This window comes from Rhagoletis pomonella, unplaced genomic scaffold (genome assembly GCF_013731165.1).
Source record: "Rhagoletis pomonella isolate Grant_MI unplaced genomic scaffold, Rhpom_1.0 Rhpom_scaffold_00007, whole genome shotgun sequence".
Lineage (NCBI taxonomy): Eukaryota > Metazoa > Arthropoda > Insecta > Diptera > Tephritidae > Rhagoletis > Rhagoletis pomonella.
Window position 1 is genome coordinate 68,560,996 of NW_023458561.1, and position 24,560 is coordinate 68,585,555.

General features: G+C 35.1%; 1 protein-coding gene across 2 annotated transcripts in view; it reads right to left on the bottom strand.

Moving 5' to 3' along the window:
- Nucleotides 1–2,393: 2,393 nt before the first annotated feature.
- Nucleotides 2,394–24,560, bottom strand: part of LOC118743419 (calcium release-activated calcium channel protein 1) — a 36,696-nt gene continuing 14,529 nt past the window's right edge. Inside the window, exons 2-3 of one of the 2 annotated variants that reach the window (XM_036476071.1) lie at nt 9,247–9,393; nt 2,394–3,709 (exon numbers count right to left, since the gene is read on the bottom strand). In XM_036476071.1, the coding sequence (XP_036331964.1) occupies nt 3,167–3,709; nt 9,247–9,393 (690 nt within the window). In that variant the 3' untranslated portion in view covers nt 2,394–3,166. Of the gene's footprint in view, nt 3,710–9,246; nt 10,691–24,560 lie in introns of those variants that run through there. The other variant, XM_036476069.1, reaches the window with a different exon arrangement.

Below are 24,560 nucleotides of genomic sequence, written 5' to 3' on the forward strand. Positions count from 1 at the left end.
TGATGCCAGACATACTCTGATAAATTACCTATCAAAATCGGGGAAAAGGCACTAATTTACCCACATCTTGAATAAAATATACCAGCAAAATTTCTAAAAAATTCGAAACAGATTTCAGCAGTAAAAAGGTAACATTTATCGCTAACTTAATATAATAAAAAATTAGTTTCACTGTTTGTTAAAGCCTAGGATTTTGAAGATATTCCCAGCTTTAGAATTTTAGTTTTTATAAAGTTTAGTAACTACTCTGTAAAGGCATATACATTTTAGATATGATCTTTCTATATTAATGTAACGTTATTTATTTACATATGCATCTACATATTTAAACGTGTTTTTTTAATGTTGAATACTTACTGGCTATTCTTTAAAAGTTTCACTGTTACCAATTATATGCATTGTATAAGCGAATATGATTTTTATAGACCTGAATGTTGAACCGCTTGACTTTTTTCACATTCTTGGTTGAATTCTGATCAATTATGCGTCGATAATTGTGTGACATGAAAATCTCTGTTTTATTTAAAATATACCGTTTTCCTTCTTAAAGGCTAACCTAATATTCACGCATGCCGCCAATGTCAAAAATTTCTAATGCACATACAACTTGTACGAAAGTGAACGGCGTGCGTTCTGGTTGACATTTTGATTTGACGTTTCGCTCAATAAAATCAAATGCAAACGCACGCAAGCCAATTTCGTGTGACGCAAAAAACCAATTCGGCGGAGTGCGTACCAAAACGCAAGCCGCGAATATTAGGTTAGCCCGTTAGCAATTTTTGTTGCAAAATATCCCTCTAATATAGAAATTAACGATCTGGCATCACAAATTCGACTGTGTCCAAAAAAGGGTGGCCAAGTTACATAAAGAAAGACCGTCTGAGGTGAAATGTCAAAAGGTGACCAAGTGTAATAGTATGGGAAATTTGCAATAAGGTATGCAGCATACTTTTAGGCGTACGTATCTATTCCACAATCAAAAGGAGACAGCCTCCGGGCCAGCAGAGAAGCGTAAATTTTGCGGGAGTTGCGATCTCGCACAATTTTTCGTATCCGGACACGAACAGGAAACGACTACAATTTTCGTTCATTTACGTATCCGTAAAACGTTTGAAAATCATGGTAACGGCGAATTTATATAAGGTGGTGCTATTAGATCAGCTGATTTTGTGTATGTGCCTCGCCGTACGGCTTCTACACTGGCGATCAAAACTGAGTGCATGTACGACATTTTATTATTTACAGTAACATAACTTTTTTCATAAGTGCATTGGTTTGAAACTTTCTGCAATTGGTCCTTATCTTATCTACGGAATAAAGCCTAGTATACAGAAAAACTAAACTTAAAAAAGAAACAAGCGATTCACAGCAAAACCGCAAGACAACTCTATTCACTCAGTTTTGAGCTTTTCTGTTTTCGAGATTTCGGGAGGTTGATATCAAGACGATTTTGGAGATTCCCTTGTTTTTAATAGCGGTTTTCATACGTCTGGGAATGCTCTCTACTGAGCTTTCTATGATTTCGCTTGGAATATTACCCCATTATAATTTTACTCGCCTCCAAAGCCCTTTCATGTTACTCGGAGCTCGCTAATACTCTCTTGACCACAGCGCTTAATTTTTCGATGGCGTTAAGGTCTGGGATTTATTCTGGTCACTGCATTACGTGAAAATTTTACTCAGGCAGCTGACGGTGTCGAATATTTTCAGAATGCATTGGATCGGAACGGATCTGCTGGCAAACAACAGGGTATGCGTTTTTGTCTGCAAAGTATGGCAAATTTGTTTGGAGAATGTGGAGATAGATTCCCTGGTTCATTATTCCTTTAATATTAACCAACGGCTCCAAATACCAGCAAGTAAAACACACCAAGCCATTAAGCTGACACTAAAATTTTTTAAAAGTCACGAGAGTTGGAGCTTTTGGACTGAAAAGGGGCTTTATTCTTTAGAAAATAAGGACCAATTGCTGAAAATTTTAAAGCAATCCGTTCATAATTAAAAAAGTTATGTTACTGTAAGTAATCAAATGTCGTACATGTAGTCGGTGTTGATCGCCAGTGTAAGTCAAATTGAAAAATTTTTAATTGAATTGAAAAATTTTGTTTGAATTTCCACACACACTCTTACTCAGTTTAATCAGGGTCAATTCTCGTTCTGCGTTATTGCGAAGTGATAAAAATAAACCGCATTTATTTCGGTGTTAATTTTATACTTTTCACTTCACTTTACGATAACGCAGAACGGGAATTGACCCTCTGATTGCACAAGGAAACATCGCAAATATGTGCCGACCAAATTTTTTGGTAACGTGTCAAACTCACTTCAACCGCAAGGAAGCACTTTTTCAAATTCGACTGACATAATTCTACTGCATCAAACAAAACCATGCATTTATCTTGTTATTATTACTTTTTATTATTTTTTCTTATATTTAAACTAAAAGTATGTAGAATAGATACAAATACGTTTTTAAAATACATAGTTGATTTGAAACGATAAGGAATAATTTTTTGAGGTGACTTGCACATAGAGATTTTATTTTTGCTTTGCATAGGTGTTTCATTCGTTTTTGATACCTAAAACAATGTTCCTCAATTACAGTTGAAAACTAAGTACCGAATCTTACTATTAGCAACACATCATGATTCCTTTGTAGCGTTTGGTGGTAAGTGAAATGTAATCGCAAACAAATTTTGCACAACTATGCCACACATATGGATATAATTGTAGGATTAACTACGCATGCTTTCAGCTTATAAACAAATAGTTAATAGTATAATGTCGATTAAGTTTTTAAAATTAGTTGCTAAATTAAAATATGCCAAAATGCATTTCATAATTCAAATCAAAAACATTTACCAATATCACAATTGTATTTGAATTCTTTGAGAATTCAATTCAATTAAGTTTTGCGTGTACATATTATGTATAATAACAAAGTTAACCTACATACAAGTATTTATTTACACATATTGTATTTAGTTATTGTTTGTTACCAATGTCTATATATTCGTGTAAAAGTAGCGTATAAAAACTTTATCGGCTAAAAGTAAGTAGTCGCTTACATACAGGTGTCTATTTTCCAGTGCATGTTTATAAAAAGTGCGTTTCGGCGGCAACAAGTTCACCACAGAATCCCACGCTCTCGTTTGTTCCACATTACTTAAACGATTTCACCACTGGCACCATAATTTAAGCCATTATTACGATGGTGATGATGATGATGTGTATCGATGTGGTCTTGCTCCATTTGTTCCTTCAAAATCTCCAATTCTCGTATGCCCGAAACGGTAACTTCGTATTTGTGAGTAACGAGCGAACGATAGAAGTGTATCGCAAACGCTAGGAAGACTATCATTACCGGAATAAGTACGATGCATGCCGACCAAGCGGCTGGTTGACTTAAATCATAAAATTTCACCCAACAGAGAATGGCTATCTCTAGGAGGAAGAGTATGAGGCCGAGAAGAGTAGAAAATGCCCAGGCGGTTTCAATGTACCAATGTAGACGTTCATGGGGAGACTCGTGCACCAGGGAGATACTATGCAAGTTGCAAACAGTTTCAATGTTTGGCAAAATACAGGTGCTGATCATAAGCGCCAACATGTGAACAGCAACGAGCAACGTGGTGCAGATGGCGAATGCGACAAGCATGCCGGCAGGCACTTTGGTGCTACTATCCAATTGAACCTCAACCATGGCGACCTATAAGATATAGAAAGATTTTTTTAAATGTAAGTGTAAATAATTCAGTAATAGATAATAACGAACATGATTATTAACTTTATTTCGAAAAATTATTGATTCGTTTAAAAAATACATATGTACTAGGGCTGTGCGATTATTCGATTACTCGAGCAAGTTGGTTAATCAATTATTCGGTTAATCAATTACTCGAGTAATCAAGATTTTGATTACTCAAAATGATGATTAATCGAGTTACTTGAAATATGATTACTCGAAAAAATAATTTTGCTCGTTAAAAGAGTTTGCTTTGGAAAATGCTTATTTTCTTTTTTACATTCTGTATATGAAAAAAAATTTTCGCTTTAATTTTTGAAAACAGAAACGTTGTTTCCAAAGTATCAACGAACTTTAACTACTTTATACATATGTAAAGAGTTGAAATGTTGATTACTCATTTTACTCGAAATGTTGATTAATCATAAAGCAACTTACTCAAATATTTTTATTTTTTGTTAATCAAAAATCTTGATTACTCGAGTAACTGAACTTTTGAGTAATCATAATTTCCAATTAATCGAATAATTGAGTTATTTACTTTACGATTAATTAAAATTTTGAGTAATCAATTAATCGCACAGCCCTAATATGTACATTAGCGTTGGCCGAAAATTCACTTTTTTAGAATTTTGATTGGTAACAGCAAAAATATGTTTCATTATGCTCTAAAAAAAATCTGTGTGCAAGATTAAATTTTTTTGTCAGTATCTTAGGCTCGTCCAAGTCCATCAAAGTTCAGGAGCTAAAAAAAAAAAGTGTTTCTTAGCTTACTTCGATTCTCTGCAGAAAAGGTCCATATACCAAATTCTGTAGGACTAATACTTTTGAAGATAATTGCAATTTTTGTAAACAAAATATTAATTAACTTATTTTTTGAGCACATTGAACTTTGATGGACTTGGGCGAGCCTAAGATATTGACCAAAAATTTTCATCTTTCACATAGATTTTTTTTGGATTACCAATCAAAATCCTTAAAAAGCGGGTTTCCGACCCACGCTAATGTACATACACCTGCAGTCCAAATAATAGCACCTCAACAATTACAGTTATTACACAAATTAAATAAATCAAGAAATATTCAGCAAAAATTTCAAGCTTTGCAATCAGAATTTTTAGAATTTCCTTTGGTATACAGTTTTATAAAGTGTGTATTAGAAGCGGCTAAAAATTCGCGATGATTTTTAATAATTTTTTGCTGACAAAAGTGTCGTAATCCAAAAAATTAAAATCTCGAGAAAAAACGATTTTAATGTTTACAGTTTCATACGCTCTCATAGTGAAGAAGATGCGTGGAACCGTCAGCCAAAAAACAAAAAAAATTATCAAAAATCAATGCGATTTTCTAGCAACTTTAAACTTACACTTCATTATAAGTACTAAAATTTAATGTACTATACAACTGCACACCAAAAATGATGATAAAAACGTTTGAAATTTTTGGTGATTTTTTTTTAATTTTTGTACAAAGTGGGTTTTACTTTTGTTCAGCTATAGTTTTATAAAAAATTAATGAACATTAAACAAAAAAAAAAGAGTCAAGACTGGTAAAAATATTCAGGTGCTTCAGGTAAATTAAGGTAAATAATTTACGGCATTTTTAAGTCACTGACTTCAATCTTCGCACTGCCGATTTAATGGTCTTTCTTTAATCGTTTAGGAAAACTTTCGTAAATTTTTGGAATCGCCCGGGTTCATGTGATTTACACAGCCCTCAATGCCATAAATAATGGAAGAAGTATGAAGTTGAATGAAGCCATTCATTTACTGAAATAAAAGCTGGGAAATTTTTACTTCACCACTTTTGCTTAAATCTCGCTGCTTGTGCTGGCACAGAACACTGTTGAAAACACCATAGGGGTATTCTTGAAGTCTTGCAAAGCGCTTGCACGGTGCACGGATTGCAAGGTTTGCCAAGCTGTCACATCGAAAATGCTTCATGCTGTAATCAAATGATATTACAACTTTTTCGGCATCCTTATCAACAAATAGAAGTTGATACTCGCGCCCCATATTACACGGAAAAAATATTTTGTAACCCTTTAACGCTTAATTACGCTGATTAATACATGTCCGAAGATCGGATTCTCAGTGTACTTTGTCCAATACACACGAAGGGATACCAAGTAGTTTGCGTCAGTTATCGTGGAATAAGCCTTCTGAATATTGCCTATAAGGTCCTGTCGAAGATACTGTGCGAAAGACTAAAGCCCTTCATGAACCAACTGATTGGACTTTATCATTGATCAAATCATTCGTATTCGAACACCTGGTACTATGAATTCGTATTAGCCCGTGTCGCCGTTCGAATCGCAAAACATAGTAAACCACACAAGCTTTTAGACAAGGCGATTCACTCACGTGCGACTTTTTAAATCTGCTGCTGGAAAGCATAACGAGAGCTACCAATCTAAGTCGCAGCGGCACCATTCATAAGAAAATAATGATGCTGTTGGCGTATGCAGATGACATCGATGTCGTCGGCCTGAAGCTTAACGCAGCATTTTCCAGCTTAGAAAAAGAAGCTAAAGAGGTTGGTCTAGCGGTGAACGAGGACAAGACAAAGTACCTCCTGGGACACACGTCACTGTTGGCAGTTATAACTTTGAAGTAGTTAAGGGCTTTGTGTACCTAGGATCCATCATAAACATAACTAATAACGTCAGCATGGAAAGCAAGCGTAGAATAACGCTTGCCAACAGCCGCTACTTTGGGCTCGGTAGGCAATTGAAAAGCAGAGCCCTCTCTCGTTCTTTTCTATGGCGCAGAAAGATGAACAATGATGAGAAGGCTTTGGGTGCTTTCGATAGAACTATTCTACGCAAGTTCTTCGGCCCTGTTCGCGTGGGTGACGGGTACACAAGATGGCTTGTGTATATTGTACGCATGGATGTCCAATGAAAAGATCCTTTGACTAGGTAGAAGGACCTATACCTATCTCCACTTGGGCAGATCCAACTGTCGCAAACCCGCACAGGAGAGATACGATTGGCGAATTTTTTTGCTTGTAGTGCCAAATAAAAGTAGAGGCTTCAAAAAATTTAGCTACTGAAGTGATCACAAGTTTTCTTCACTTGTAAAATGTAGCTCTGAAAGAAGATCTTCACATCCACATATCGTAAGTATAGTATGAAAAAGCCACAACTTACATCGTCGCTGAAATACAAAAAGCCGTAACTATCTAAAAATCCAACACTCACTGTTTGATTCGTTTTGTGCAATAAAAATTTTTAGTAAGTTATGGCCCTTTTGCATTTCAGAGACGATGGGAGATACGCCTTTTCCATACTATACTAACGTAAAATAAATAACAACTAAATCTTGTCAATTAGTAGACGATGTAACAATAAAAATTAAATTCTGTGCCTACGTCTTTCTCAAGAAATAATGAAGGTTATTTAGTTGCGACAGTTTGTATTTTACACGCTGTAGAAAAAGTGTTTATATTATGGACGGTAAATTGGTACATTTGATATTAATTGAATGAGACGTGAAAGCGATAACGCTGGAATATATGTATAATTTTTTGAGCATAAAGAATTCTCATAAATACTTATAAAAGCCCTGCCGTAGTGACATTTACAAACCGATGCCTCGTATTTGGCATAGCCTTGCACGCTAGCATAGGAAATGCTGGATCAAGGAGTACTTGTCTGCATAATAATCAACAACTTAACCTTTGAGTTGAAATAAAAAAAAAACTGAAATGTGCTGGGCTATGCCTTTGTTCAGCGAAAATAGTCAGTATGATGTCCTCTTTCAAAATGATACCATCGTTAGTCTGTTGCAAAAAAAGTTTAAATTTGTTGGACTGTGCAATTATTGCTACGGTCTACAATTTCAATATACCCAGTGATTCAGTCAAAGTACAGCAAAGTGCAGCTTTATTCTACAGAGGAATATTGCAACCAGCCCGTGGCGATACCGAGGTCTGATATTAATATTCGTCATTCCGTTACTTACTTTGTAGAAGTTGTTCGATTCGAATGAAGACATGTTCAGTTCAGATATTTCTTTAGCTGTTAGCCAGGTGGTTGTGTGTGGGAACAATGTTTTCATGTGTTAAGTAAATAAATGCATTAAAATGTTTGCATTACTTTCTGATCGGTTGCACATGAAAAGACAAAATTAATGCTCTCGATGCTGCCCTGCCAAAAACTTAGAAAAACAAGCAAGCGGGAAAGAAAAGGCAAAATGAAAGACGACGTGCATCGTAACGGTGAATGAATTTCATGAAATCACAGCATGACTGACTCGCCATCGGGTGGACGTCGTCGCAATGCATCGGGGACGGGAAGCTGTTTCTATGAAATTAATTAAAAAGAATTCGTCAACAAATGCAGACAGAAGTACCACTAGGAATTTGTGTGAGTTTTTTGTTTTTTTTTTTACTTTGTTTATAGATGATAGTGCGATAGCACATAATTTTGCCTACATACATTTGTATGTACATACTAGGTATGTACGTATGCATCAGTTGAACAAAAATGCTGCGCTTGTTGTTTATATGCAACTAAAAATAACAAGAGACATGGGAAATTTATTATCTGCACAAAGGGTTCAAGGTTTATTTGAAAAATTGAACGAAAGCGATATAAAAATATTTTAATTTACAAATAAATATGAAATCCATGTGTGCGTAGTTGAATAGAATGGTAGACATTAGGTTTGTTCGTCGAGCAAAAAATTTGTACGAATTTGTACGAATTATCACGATTTTTGCCCAAATCGCGTTCGTGCAGACCAAAAAATTATCCAACACTCAAAAATTGGGAGAGCAAAGTGACAGTTCTCTTGGAGAGAAGTTGCAAATTCTTGCTGGAAAAAATTTTGCCAGCAAGAATTTGCAAACACGAAAAACATGTGGTTGTGGCGCATGGTTGCATTTTTGTCTACAATAATTTGAATAAATGAGTTCGTTAAATTTAAAAATTTATAAACACGAGCGATTTTTTTATGAAAAATGGAAGTAAATAATTGTCGATATAATTTATTTAGTAAATTCCAATGATTTGAACTTAATTCGGCTGAAAAAAATGGTATTCGCAATCGGAATGCAATTGCAACCAGAGTCGATTTAAGAAACCCGACAGCTAGTACGATGAAGAAATTGAAATGTATGTTAAAGAAAGTCAGAACAACAAGAAATATACATGTATGTATATCCTGTTTTTGGCCATCCGAAAGAATTTTAAAAATTCTATAAAAAATTTTTTATGTTTGAAATGCAACCGTGGACGCCAGCTGGCAGGGAAACTTGCAAATTCCTGCAAATTTGCGTTCGTGCAGAAATTTGCAAGTTTCTCAACATGAGAGAGAATTTTTTCTTACTCTCTGATATTTTGAGTGTTGGATAATTCTTGCTGGATTTTCGACGAACAAACCTATTATTACATATTTAAACTAAGATATAGAAAGTTCTCTTTCTAGGCTTTTCAATACACTGCACATACATACTACATAGTTCTAAATAAGTTGAGGAATTTCTCCTGTACTCACCATTGCAAATCCTGAGAGTAACGCCGACGTCTTGCTGGACGCCTTTAGTTTGGCTCGGCTCAGCTGCAGCTTCCGCCATGACAAATAGCTGGGTGAATGTAGATCGTCTCCAGACTGCGACATGCTGGCGCTAGTTGTACGTCGTGGCTGTAAACGAGAGAAATGATGAAAGGAGCGTAACGGCGGAGGATGCGATTGAGGCGCTTGTTGCGTCTGTGGTGGTGGCGGCGGTGTTGGTGTCAAAATCGAAGATGGCGGCAGCGAACTGAAACGATTACTTGAACTCGAATTTAAATTGAGATAACGCGCAGAGACGGCACCGAAACTTTTTTGCGATACTGCACCGGGACTACCGGATTTCACGAGGGAATTTTGAAAACGTAGCGGACGACACGAATCGCAAAGGCTGTAGTCGTGCGGCAAATACGACGAATAACCACCTCCGCTTAGGGCGGGTGGCACGCTGCCCGCTGTGGAGGGTGGTGGCGGCGATGAATGCGCTAGCACTAGTGGCACTGACGGCGGAGGCGGCGAAGGCGTCGATGTGGTGTAGAGTCGTGTTCCAGGCGTAAACGATTGCTTCTCCGAAGGCGTGGCGGCTCTAAAGCCACTGGGCACGATTATGGGTGTTGCGGCCGATGCAAATGTTAATGGCACGATGGCGTCGAGCGTTTCGTTGCACTCGACCGCTGCACTGTCTTGCGAGATCTGATGCAGCAGCAGGCTGCTGTGACTTAGGTTGGTGCGCTCATAACGCAAATTGGAATAGGTTTCACTGTCGAGCAACAACATTTGTTGCATTTGCTCGAGCTGTTGTTGTTGGCGCAATCTTTTCGACAGTTTTGTTTGCTTTTTCGTTGACGGCGATTGCCCCTGCGCATGTGTTAGTGGCTCTGCCGCTTGAGCAGCGCCACCGCCAACTAGATGCCGTATGGTGGCGAACATTTGAGCCAACGAATATTTTTTGCCACCAAAAACGAAAGACCCTTATCTTTGTATGTGTGTGTACGAATCTACTTGTCGTATGTAGCACTTATTGAAGAGTATTTTTATTTTGGTTTTAGCTCTAGATTTGCAACGCTTGCGTTCGTTGTTGTTGTTTGCGTTGTTGAAAGTGAGCTAATTTTTTGCTGATTAATTAAGGGCACTGCGGCATTTACGTACATGCATATGTGTAAACCTTTCCAATGCATATAATTTTAAAATTCACATCTACTACAATTTATTTGGTGAAAGAAAATCGTGTCATCGCAGATTCAGACATACATAAGCATGCATGTAACTGTAAATGTAAAGTATTCGAACTACAATACGACACACGTGGGTCCCTAATAAAAACTCGACAAATATCCGATTTAAAATAAAATATTTGAAATACATTTGATTGTGCTGGCAAGCAAACATGCAGCCATAAATATGTACATTAGACTGTATCACTCCCCATACAAAAAAAGAATCGGTACTGTTTTTCCATTGGAATTATAAAATCTACTATATTTTAAGACGTCCACCAAAATATTTCGAAAAAATATTAAGTTTTAAGTGAGCTGGACCGATTTGAAAATACCTCCAAAGATGGAGCTTTTTATGAATAAAAATAGTTTCTTGAAGATTTTTTTTTTTTAAATCCCCTCAAATGACAAAACGGTTTAAACTTAAAAAATTTGCGTAAAAATATTAAAAAAAAAATTGAACGGAATAATAAGATTTTTGATGCTGTTTTTAACTTTTTTCGAAAATTGGTATAAGAATAACTTGAACGATGTAGACTTGTGAGATATCATTGGAAAGGTATTTTCTCATCCTTTTTATTTCTTTGCTAATAAACTCATTCAATGGATGAAAGAGAAAGGTATGATGAACGAAAATCATTCAAAGTTGAATTAAGATGTGTTGGTGTTTGAAAAAAAAATATTGGGACCCGAATGACTTTTTCTAAATCAGAATAGTTTTGGCCCAGTTATTTAAATTTTTCGTAAATCAATCTTTGAAAAAAGTTAAAAAACAGCATCAAAAATCTCATTATTACGATTCCGTTGAAAAGATTTCTAAATATTTTTATGCAGAATTTTTAAGCCTAATTTGTTTTGTCATCTGAGGGGACTTTTTTCAAAAAGTTCTTTAAGAAGATATTTTTATTCATAAAAAACTCAATTTTTGGAGGTATTTTCAAATCGGTCCAACTCGCTTAAATCTTAATATTTTTCCGAAATATTTTGGTGGACGTCTTAAAATATAATAAATTTTATAAACCCGGCGGAAAAACCGCAACATTTTTTGGTGATGCAGTCTAATGTACATATGTATGTACATACCCACTGGGAAAATAAGTAAGCACCTTACGAGGTAATTCATGTTTTCTTTCAGCTTTTACATCTGCGATAACGCCTTACATTGTAAGTTGCAAAATAACGTACCGCCCAAGTAATTTCCGAGTGCCGAACTACTCTGAGCGGCTACTCTACATTCTACGTACATACCTTACTTGGTAAAGCGGCTCAGAAGTATGCCTGATACCAAACGTACATTCTAAATTCCTACTTTTATAAGGCGGTTGACGGCAGGGAAGATGTAAGGACCGCCGGGTGAAGTATAAGTTGCTGGTAACACATTATTAAGTGCTCCCATTTCCTACTGGGTAGTAGAACTTTTTTATTGTAGCTATAACTTAGCTTTTTGAACGGGAGAGGGAGCACTCAAAACCCCTTTAAAGATTATTTTTCGCGTGTCTAATTGTTACTAAAATCATACTAAAGGCATTGGCTCAATGTACGCTTGCTTTGCTTGCTTCGCTTTGAAAACAGTCAAACATTTTTTGAAGCAATAATAACTACTCATCAATAGTTTCGTGAAAAATCGCTTTTCTGAGTTAAGAGTTTTTTACATGTAAATAAGCTAGTATTAATTATTTCATTATTATCTCTTCTTTGAAATGAAAATCTGAAAAGATTAGGAGCTAAGACGATGTTCTTATTATTTTTAATTCATGTTGTATTTTGAAGGAAATAATTCTTAATGTTAACGGAACAGATTTTAACTTCGCAACCACACAGCTGATTGGTTTGACAGCGTTCCAAGCTACATTTGGCTAAACAAGCTTTTAAAGTATAAAGCCCTAATATTGGCAGTCACTGCCGCAGCAAACACAACGCGGCGTTGTCAGTGACCAGTGACTGCCTTTTTGACATTCGTTTTTGTTTGTTTACAATTTTGTTGTTGCCATTTAGGCTTCAGTGACATAAACAGAAGTTGGCTGCCTTGCATTTATGTCAAATTCAACATGCGAAGTTTGCTGCCATGAAGACAGTGGCAGTGAATTTAGAATTTGGGCTAAATTGAGCAGTAGTGCTAGCTGCCACTGCTATATTGTGAGTCGCTTCATTGGACAACACACTTTCTAAAAAAAAAACAGCTGATTTCGAAAAACTGCCGCTGCCACCGCCACTGCGTTATTGTATTTTGGGCTTAAATTAAAGCGAACTAAAGTCAGTAAGGCGGAAAAGCAAGTCTACATTGGGCCAGCACCTTAAGAAACTAGCCCAGGCTCATGACTTTCTAGTTAGAAAATTCTTCTTGAATTGTGGCTCTCTTGCATAGGGTGTGCGATGTGTCAATACTATGTAGGGCTTCAAGGACGTCGCAAATTCCTAAATGATGACTGCTATGAAACTATTTCAAAACCTGGGCTTGTTCGAGCTGCAATCACAACCGCAGTGTTGCGCGAATTATTAATGTATCACGTTCGGTGTGAATTTCTAGCAACGTATTGTCAGTTGGGCAGTTACAACAGTGTTGCAAATTTTCAATATTTGCGTGCCTCGAACAGGTGCCTCGATCCGTCTACGTGGTGCATTCAGCCAGCCAGACTAACCTAAGATTTTTAATCGTGATCTTTAAAACGAAAAAAAATTCGGATGAATGCATTAAAGAAATATTAATATTATATTAGTAATCATTACAAAAAATCAACTATTGAATCTAAAAATTTTAAAAAATATATACATATGTACATATTAGCTAATTTCGGATCGTTAATTTCAAAAATTAAATCAAAAATTAAATAAAGCTCTTAGTTTTACTAATATTTTTCAGCGACTGAAAAGGCGTTCCAGTTTTGCTTTAGTTCTGCGGGACAACAAAATGTAATGTCAAGAACGTTCCCACAAAGAGCCAACGGGAACAAAAATATTGAGAGCAGTTTGAACGGAAACAAAATTTGAAAAAAAGTTTTGGAAACGTTTCCATAAAGAACAAAATGCGAAAAAAAACTCTCGCGAACGGTCACAAAAAGAATTGAATGAGAACGAAACTTTCGGGAACATGTCCAATAAGAACAAAATAGGAAGGAAAGTGTGGGGACCGTTAACGTTAAGAATGAGAGGGGCGTCTGGGTGTTGGAATCGAAAATCGTTTCAATGAGAACCACGATTGCTAATTCTTACGTAGAGGAAAGCTGGATTTTTTCAACCTCCAGATCGTTGATCATTAGTGTGCACTGTCCATTTATGGAACAATTTTTCATATTCTGTGCAAGAAAAGTTCGTATCTTAAGTCTTTCGTTGACTTTAATTGCATTATTACCTTTCTGTTTTTGTTTTTTTGGTGATTAATTTCAATATGCAAACATTTCATATTATTTCCATTCTTCGTGAATAGTTCAGAGAAGATTTGTTGTCGTTTCGTTCTCTGCCAGAAAAATCCTGAGACTTCTGTTCGCGTTTTGTTCTCTTAGAAATGTTTCCGGAAGTATTGTTTGCATTTTGTTTTCTTTGGGAACGTCCCCCAGGGTTTGTTCCTATACAATTCCCGTTCATAACGTTCTCGACAGTTTTGTTCTCATTTCGATTTTGGTTTTGAAGCGTTCTTGGGAACAAAACTACGAGCACGACATTTAGTTTCGATCAAACCTTTTGCTCTCGGTCGCTGAAATTTTTCAATACAGTTAAGTGTTTGAGTACTAGTACCTCCTGAGTGGTACAGAAGTGGAAAAAATGAGAAAGTTTTGGGACATCTATTAGAGGCGATGCCAGATTTAGAAAATGTGAATGCTCGTGATATTGATGAACGCGTCAAAAATATATGTTAAGGGCTTCGGCGGTTTTGGGAAGAGGCTCATAGGGTAAAAGAAACGGGAAAATCAAGCATTCGACCTAGTTGGATGTGACAGAAGTTGTATTTTTACCAAAACATGCTACCAAATTGCAGCCTGCATCATTAAAGCCACATAAATTAAGTTTCAAAGTTTGTAAAAAATTTAGGAAAATTCAACAAATTTTCATCAAAAGTTCTAATTTCATAATCTGAGTTTTTAGAAAATTAGCAGTTTTATAGGTTATGAAATTTTAGTATGATAAAGGGCAAGCTTCAAGAGGTTGAAAATTCGCGTTGATTTTTTAAATTTTATAGCTGAACGATCTTTCGCATTTTCTTCCATAAGAACACACCCCATGAATTCAATGCAAATACAGTTACTACCATGTTCATATCAACTCATTTTCTTGTTTTTAGTTTAAATATAGCATAAATTGAGCTCATAAAAATTTAAAAAAAAAAAATACAAAGTTGAGAAATTCAGCGTTATTATATAGTAAAATATCGTAGAATTTGTATCTTCCGAAAATACCAATACATGGGAGGTCAGCGTGGTTGTTGACGGATGCCAAACAAGTTTTGAATGGGGCTAACAGTAATGAGTGTACTAAGATTGAATGAAATCGGTTAGGCGGGTACACATATTTCATGATAAGTGGGCTTGACCACGCCCATTTAAACAAATTTATGAAATACTACATTTTTTGCTTAAAGTTCACTCTACGCATAAATTTTTAGTAATTTGGCTGCAGTAGTTACTTAAATATCGCATTTTTCGTTTTTATTTTTTTTCCAAAAATACCTTATAAGGAAGGCAACCGCAGTTTTTTTCCGATTTGACCCATTTTCATTACCAACCTAGTCTAGACAAAGAGTAACAAGTGTACCAAATTTTATTGCGAAATATTATTTAGTTTCCGAGAAAACGAGCCCGTTGACCGTTACTCCATACAAGCTGAACCACTATGCACAGTTGTTTTAACAACAAAAGCTCTTATTTTCGAAAAAAGCGTCACAAAAAAAATCTCAAAAATCAACGGCATTTTAAGCAGATGGAACGGGAAAATGACTTTGAAAATAGCGCGGACAATCGATAATCGACTAACAGTCGTTAACAGTCTACTACTAGTCGACACTGGCAATACGGGTGATAGATAAATTATGTAATGTCTTCTTAGTATCAAGTTTTTGCTGCTCCCAATTCGAGCCACCTTTAAGACTTATTAAAAGTTTATTTTGAGTGCTTAGCGATTTTCGGACGTTATTTATTTCTAATCTTGCTATTGTTGAATTCCTTTTACTTTTTATTTCATCTCAAGCATTTGAATGAAATAATTTTTAAAAATTAAATGTCAGAGATTTTTTTTATATAGTAATGATAAATATTCCGACATACAGTTCTGTTTTATTCAAAATTAAAAAAAGGTCTGGATGGATCACCCTATATTAAAAAAATATAGTGATTTCAGCAAAGCTTTCTATTTAAATTTGATAATTTTTAAAATGGATTAGCATCATCGATCAAAACTCGCGAAAAACACGCATATGTTCACACCTTTTTATTTTACTGTATAAACAAATTACAAACAGACAGTGCCCATACACTTTCAGCCTGGCTCTTTTCTACTTTGTTTAGTTGCACTATAAAATAATTAATATTTTACCAACGCAAGGAAGCGGATTTAAGTTTTTGAACATACTTTAGCCTCAGGATCGAATTGAACGATCATATTTATATTTAAGTTAGTTTTTATTTTTGAAATAATTGACTCAAATCTACTTGAAAACAGTTTTTCTGGTATTTTGGATTTTTTGGTATTTGACGTTCTTCCAGCAAACGAGCGATATGTCTTTTAACACAGATTCAATAATAAATACTAAATCTACATACATTAGGTATGGTGCTATTTTGCCCACACCCAAAGGCTAAAATTATTTACTTTCTGTAATAACGGTTGATTTCACAATTCGGGCGCTAATGTGGGTTTTAATTAAAAAATTTAAATTCATTTTAGAAAAAGTGGTTTTCTCACTTGTCACAAATTGCCTACACTTCCCGGTATATATGTATGATGAGATAGCACATACAAACAGACATTTGTAGATTTACATATAGATTCGAATTAATGTATTTATTTATTACTCAATTAAGCGCTTGCATGAAGTTTGTTGAAAATTAATACTTTTTTAATTTTAAATCTTGATAAAGAATAACCGAGCATAGAAGAGAAGAGAAGCTTTTCGCCAGCATTGGCGTTGTTTTCACTGTGTCTGTGTATGCAAATAAAAGTGAGTGTGTGTATTAGCCGGATTCAGGAGAGCTTAATCGGTAGAAGGAATTTAAGTATTGTATTCGGCTCTTGATTATTTTAGTTTTGGCGAATTTAGCGCTGCAGGGTATGTTGGCCAGCCGATTTTTTACATATGCACATGAATACATAAGTATGTATGTATATAGAAACGTATCTACACAGATGCAAATGTGTGCTTGTAGAAATTTATAATTATTCCATACTCTGTTTATTGTATTGGCGAATAATTTAATGGACTCTTTTGTGTCATAAAACGCTGAATTTTCGCCCGAAAACTTAACTAGTGGAATATCGCACGGGTTTCTTACTGGCTTAGTCTTTTGGCTATTGATTTTAGTTTATTTAGTTTTTTGATTTTTGTCTTGTATGTACACAATTCAAGGGTCCTAGGCGCGTGCTTTGTTGTGTTGCACATTTAGATTAGCCGGCGGCGGCGGCGGCATTACGAGTAGTGACACAGTAAGTAGTTGGTTGTTGGCAAGCTAGCGCATTGGCGGCGAGGTGAGGCGAGCACAGTTGTGGGCGTGAAATTGCTAAAATTCTTTGAATAAACGATGGTGTGCAAAAATACAAAACACTGAGTGTTTTAGGGGCTGTCTAAGCATTTTTAATACAATTCAATTTTATTTTATACAAATTTTTATTATGTTTATTTATTTATTGTTTTTGTTTTTCCTTTTCACTGTTTTATGTGTGTTTTTTTTTTTGGTTTTGTTTTGTTAATTATTTTACGGTAACGCTTTCACGAATTTGCTTCGCCGAAACTGCTGTTCTGTGCTCTATGACAGCACGCTGCAGGCAAACGTTAACAACTAAATGAGTTGCGAACGCGCTGATACGGCGGCTATGGATGTGAAATGGCAGAGTATTAAAAGTCAATTGAATCAGAATAACAACAGCAACAACAATGCTGAACTTAAAGCAGTAGCAAAAGCTAATAACAATAAAAGTCCACAACAACAACAACAATAGCAACACTCGAAATATTTGCGGTGCCACAAATTTACTCAATATAATATACACTGGCAAGAGATACAGACATCCTATGTACATATAGCTGAAATGAGTACCGATTTGCATTATATTGAAAAATGCTCGTTCTTTACCCATGCATACTCATGCTCAAGTATGTATGTATGTATATCACTTGGACGTGAGACAGCAACGAAAAAATCGATCACTTGGTGGTTAATTGAAAATTGGAAGTTCAAATGTCTCAAAGTGGCAAACGACAACGACAACAACACTATGCGATTGCACGTAATCATTGGCTACAGTGCCAAAAAGCAACAGCACAGCACTTGAGATGGTAGCACGTGAGTGTAATAATAACAAAAAAAAAAAAAAAATAAAATAAATAAATAAAAACTACTAGTACTAATGCAAAACACATGCGAGCAACACCGAAACGACTAATATAAAATCAATGGAACGAAATTGGCTAATTTGCATAGTCAAATGATAGGTGAGAAGTCGCACAACCTATTACAACCACAAATCACCAGCACTGAACGATCATTGGGGTGGTTGGCTCTGAATCAGACGGCTATAGACAGAAATATAGAGTATCATACATTTGTTTGTTATTCTTGTATGCGAGTTAGGAAGAGGTGGTGAACTTCACCTGTCAAACTGTTAGGGTTCATCCTTAAATTAATCAAATCACTCACAGCTGAGATGAAACAACTTTTCTATAGCTATCGGATATTACTTGCGAAGTGTCCGTGAAAACCGGCTACATCCCTGATAGAGAACCTTTCCACCGTTGTAACAATAATATATTGGTTACAACACTGTCGGAATTGTGCTGCGAGTGCTGCAACTGGTTTAGCTCCGAAACGACTTCCTCACCCATTTTTCATCTTTTCTACGATTATTCATCCCATATTAGCTGTCTTGCGAAAAGAAATTAAAAAATTAGAATAGACTAACCTTGTAAAATTCAACTTTGAAATATTTAACATAAGTTTTTTAACCACTTTAAAAAAAGGAGGAGGTTATCAATTCGTCGCGATATATTTATTTTTTATGTATGTTACCGCCTAACTTTGGACCACATTAATCGATTTCTATAAAAAGGTGGTATCTCCGATGTGATCCTATATTAATTTGGTTTAGATCCGATCTTTGAATCATGAAGAAATTAACGTTACTCTTAAATTTTTATAAGAGAATTTAAGTCGGTGCTGTTTTTTGCTTAAAAATTACTAGTTCACTTTTTTAAATCCCACTGATGGGGTTCAAAGTAGTAGCATCCTATGAGTCAAAACTCTATAACATATTAACCTGATCTATACTCTCAAAGTATTTGCTATGCATGTGGGCCGAGGAGACATTATACACAGCGCTATTTGGAAATCGAAAAATGGTGTACCGCGTATAAGCTGCATCTGAAAAAAAACTATTCTTTGTACCGTCAAAGTGTAAAGATGCTCCACTCGGCGAAGGAACTGGGTGTTATGGTTGGCAGTCCTTCACTAGCCGCAATCACATTTCTCTGCGTACGAAACGCGTTCTAGTTCCTTCCATGATGAAAGCTATGTGAGTACGAGTAATGTATACAATATTACGACCTTATGGAGCTGAATGCAAATTACACGCCTATCCTTCTTCTATTAAGTCATCAATGACCTGATCGATTCACCAGAGATACTGGAACAATTCAGGTTCATCGGGTCCGGAGCTGATATTTCACCGAGATGTTATACAGGCTAACAGTAATTACGTCGCCCTTGGTCCGTACAACAGAATGGCAGATTCTTTTTAATTATTTATTTATTTCAGAGTCTATGATTTGATGTAGCACTGAGTTTAATGAGATCTAAAAGGGCGGGGCAGTGAATTGCTCCGCTAATGTAGTTTAGGCCAAAAGTAATTCGTCTGCTGCGAAGTGTATGTAAGCTTATAAGTTTGCAACGCGAAATATATGATGAAGAAGGGGTTTCAAACCTAATTTGGGCTAGACCAAATTTTAAAATGGAAGAGAATTTTATCGCCTATCACTCCGATGTCACTTCTTCGTCACTATTGGAAGTTATCAAAGCGATAATTACTCATTTCACAAAATCAATAAAACATTTGTATCACTTTACTATCTTCTTAAAGATGCCCGGACGATTTTGACTCTTTGAAGTTTTGAAAATTAACAAAGCAAATATTGGAAGTTCATTCAAGTAAAATTATACACATTTTTTATTTTCTCAATTCTTTTTGATCTTTCAATTAACATGCAATATCATATTCTATTGAGAAATTACCATTACCATTATTATTATTATTATTATTATTATTATTATTATTATTATTATTATTATTATTATTATTATTTATAGTTTCACCATTATCATATTCGAATAACAAATAATAATACATCGCACAAGTTACTTTTATTCCTAACGAAATAGTTCGTAATTGCTGTATCGTTTTCGTTTCAAAAAGACGTGACGTCTTGGTGGAATACTTTTTCCTTAGAGCGGATAAGAATTCGAAAAACTAGCGATATCATCGGCGATGATTTTCACAGAAATGTCGGCAGGGCTTTTCTGAGCCCCGTCTTTCCTTTTATGGTGAATTTTCATAAGTAGGATTTCATATGAGAGGGGCATATTCAAGTTTAGACATAACAAAGGCAGAATATAATACACTGGTCAAATAGATATAATAGCGAATTCCAGGTAAAAGAAAGAAAAAACTGCTCACACGTGAAACGCGTTATGCGTTAGATTTCTCCAGGAGCCCTATGCACAATGATGGAAAGTTTTTGTATTTCTCACACAAACTGTATATAACGTACTAGTTAACAGATAAGGTTCTTACTGGGCTGCTTCGTTAATATAAAATCTGATACAACTACAAATGAAAATGGAAGGAACGAAACAGGATTGGGCAATTTCTCCAACAAAAAATATACATTTGTACATACACACATATCGTCGATGATTTTGCAAAACCGCCTATCGATCAGTTGCTAAACCGCCTAAATCGCCGTTGTGGCAAAAATTAGATTTGGTAACCCTAAACTCCAGGCATCGAGATTTATGCATAAAAATGGCAAAATGCTATTAAAACAACAGATTTGTAAAATAATGGCAAGGGAACATAAACCCTTTTCCCGCTCTCTTTCGGAAAAGTTTCGCAAACATCAATTTGATTTTAGAAAACGTCAATTCGTTTTTTGAAAGTATTATATGGACTTTAGAATAATCAAATGTTCTTTACAAGACTTCAAATGTACTTTAGAATTATCAAGCGTACTTTCTTTTTCATATTCAGGACAAATAAAATAAGGGTCGAAATTTCATATTATTATTATTTTGCTGTTATGTCTAATCGAATTCAAATATGAGAATACCTTCAAAAGAACATGTAAACAAATAAGCAATATAATGTTACATAAAATAAGTAAATAGATAAAAATATAAAAAATTGAGTCTTTTTTTTATTGATAAGTAATGTCCAAAAGTAGTTAGCTGCAAGTTAGTTGACATATAATGCAGAGGAAACTAGGTCTCACTATTTTGCGGCCATCGCCCTTCAAAAGTAGTTAGTTATGGCCAAAGGAAATAGTTAATAAATAGTTACCACTAGTCGACTGCTAGTTAGTTAATAGTGATCTACAAACTAGTACCACTTCCTGCAGGTTAAATACTGGTTTACCAAATATATCGACTCGTGCGCCACCTATCGGGAAAGTTTTCATCCTAAATATGAACCAAATCGGACTATAAAACGGGGGTTTCAAATACCTCAACTCCTGCGCCACCTATCGGATTAATTGCATTGTCATTGGGTTCTGAGCCAACTGTGAAGTTGCAAGACTCTAGGTCATCGGTAGGTTGGTCAAAAATTTATTGCGAGATTTGCCCCTAACAAACATACTTACATACTAGCATGGCAAGTTAAATAACCATGAACACTTCCAGAGATACATATGCAATATGAAAAGTTCGGTTTGTATGGGAGGTGCCACGCCGCCTGCACCTAGTGGTATGAAATATACTTTACATCCGATTCTTATACCTTCCATACATATGCAAAAAATTTTATTAAGATCGGTTTAGCCGTTTAGGAGGAGTTCGACCGTTAGAAATCTGATTTTAGTGTATCTAGAGTTGAAAAACTGTTAAAACCTGATTTGCTTTTTACAAAGGCTTGCTATAGCTAAGTACGGGTACATATTTATCCATTTTCAGTTCTGTCCTCTGAAAACAAAGTTTGTTTAAAAAGTAAAAAAAGTTTGAAACATAGCCGTATGTTGTTAATTTGAGTATATTGTTTTGTAACCGAAAGTACGAGTATGCACCAGACGACAAGAGATTAGCACAAAAGTTAGTGTTTAATGATTGTTTATTGAGCCGGGAAACAAAAAAAAAAAAAAAAAAACCGGAAACAATAGACGTTAAACAATGCAAACTGTAAAACGCAAAAACGCAGTTCTCAGCAAAATTTACAGTAGCGGAACGATGTAGCATAACAAAACAAGTTCAATTTTAAAAATCTAAATGTTTGCTGATACGATGAAGCGAATTTTCATTGATTTCGCGCGTTGAGCCAAATTATTACAAACTACTTCCACATATTGTCGGTGATAATGCAAAACGTTCTATGTCACTTATTACCTCCGCTGGTGCTTAATTGATCAATTATGTGTATCTGATCGTTTCGGGCAATAGTTAATCTTCATCAGCCAAAGGTAGACACTTTTGTCATTCGTTTATTAGGGTGTAACGATTTGCAGATGCAGGTATTAATAGACATCGATCGTTTTGCAGTATCACCGACGATATTTATTTACATATTTATGTATAAATGTGTTGTTGTTTATGCTGTTGTTCAACGCCGGCACAAGCTTATCTCTCATTTGGCCGATATCCAATTGAATGAAAATGAATATGTCATTAAATATGTTAGTAAGTGAAGATTTCCGGATAGGCATTAACAATAAAAATTAGCTTCTAATAAATTTAGGTTAGATAATTATTTTTTTAGATTTTTTTATAATTTATGAATTCTAGTTGAAAGATTTTTATTAGCAGTCGATGTATATATGTAAATATTTGTAAGCTGCTAATGCCTCTGTCAGTAAGCTGCTAATGCCTCTGCGCGAGCTTGGCGAGTGAAAAAGATTTTTGCATCCCCAATGAAGGTGAAACTTAAAGCATAAGTAGTGCCTAATTGCCAATCGATTGTAATTTGAGAGCTGCATTTCTCAAAGAAACAAAACCAATATAGGTCATCTGGTAAATATGGAATCTTTTTTAATGTGTAAATATTTCCATTTGTACGCTTTAATTAATTAAAGCATTGGGTTGAGACGGTTATAAATCAAATCCCGGCGACCGACTGAGCGTTGAGTTTTCGGCTCTTTATCACCTGTTAGCATAAAATGTGTGTTAGCAATGGTTGTATATAAATACGTATGTACATACATGTATGGCTTTTCAGTTTGTTATCGTCAACAGACAGACAGACAAAACAGCAATGAAATGAGTATGCGATCGCACAAAAAAAAAGAAAAAACTAACAAAACCGACGGCTGTCGTACCTTAATTAGGGTAATAAGAAGGAAGCAGTGCAATTTAACGATCGTCTGAGTAGCTGAAAAACGTGTCTGTATTTACATTTGTTGGAAGTAATTAAGAGATGTGCCAAAAACACTTATACTAAAGAAAACTTGGCTTTTTCAGTTTAGTCCCTTCTTAGTGAAGCAAATACAAGTGTATTTAATTTACAAAGTCTTCTTATTCAAAAATTAGCATATTTACATAATACTGCCAAAGTGTCAGTTCTTAAGAACTAATAAAATTACTAATAAATGTCGCTGGTCATTCCAGACCAAAAGGTAAGTAAGTAAAATTTTGGTAATTTTCCTTGGCTTTCGACCGGCAAAACTACATATTTATAAAATTTATTTTTAGTTAAACATGACTGTTAACCACGCCTTTGAATTGCTCTACTGTACACATAAGCGGCGTACCACACGAATAGGTGAGCGCCGTATAAAAATGTATTTTCGTAGCCAGACGCAGAACCCGATTCAATAATTATTAATTTGGGTTGGTCTTTTATCAGTACTTATAAAAAATAAAATTACCACGGAGATTAAAAAACACTAAGCTTAAAAAGAGTTGTAATCGGCGTGATTTTTTTTAGTATTTTTCGAATTATAATGTTGTTATTACGAAAGCTAAATATAGTTAAGAAAACAATCCAATAAATTTGCATTTTAAGTGTTGCAAAGGTACCATCGAAATTTCAGAAGTAAAAATTCTTTCGATTAGCGGATGTACAATGAAGAATTTTGAATGCAGACAGGAGTGGTTCTGAGCTGATAAAATGTCTCTTATAAATTACAAATGTACATATGGAGATGTAATAAAAAATTTACGTTTTTGAAGATTTCATCATACAATTAATACGCTTGATGAGGAGAATATGTTCAGCCTAACCGATGGCTAAACTTTCCCGAAATGTATTTTGGTATACCAACTGTATGAATTGATGAAAATTTGATTGCGTTTTCCCATAAATTTGAAATTTTGAAATAATTCCGTATATTATTAAACGTACGATATGTACGTACATACATTTGTACATTAAAAATTGATTCAAAATCATTATTTGCTTATACTATAAAAACGTTATGTAAGAAACTTCTTTCAAAGATAGTAAATTGTTCAAAAAGCATGTTAGACAGTGTAATCTCGCTTTTACATTTATTTTTGCCATTAAACACCCACACGGGCGTGATTCGATTGCAAATTTGGCACATAAGCTAGCTATGCACATTTATGGCGTAAGCAGGTAAAAAATCGCTTTTGAAAGTTTGGGTGTGCCAATAATACCCGTTTGTTGACTTTTCTAATCAAAACTGATATGCAAAACGGAATTTTAATTTTAAGAAGATGGCGC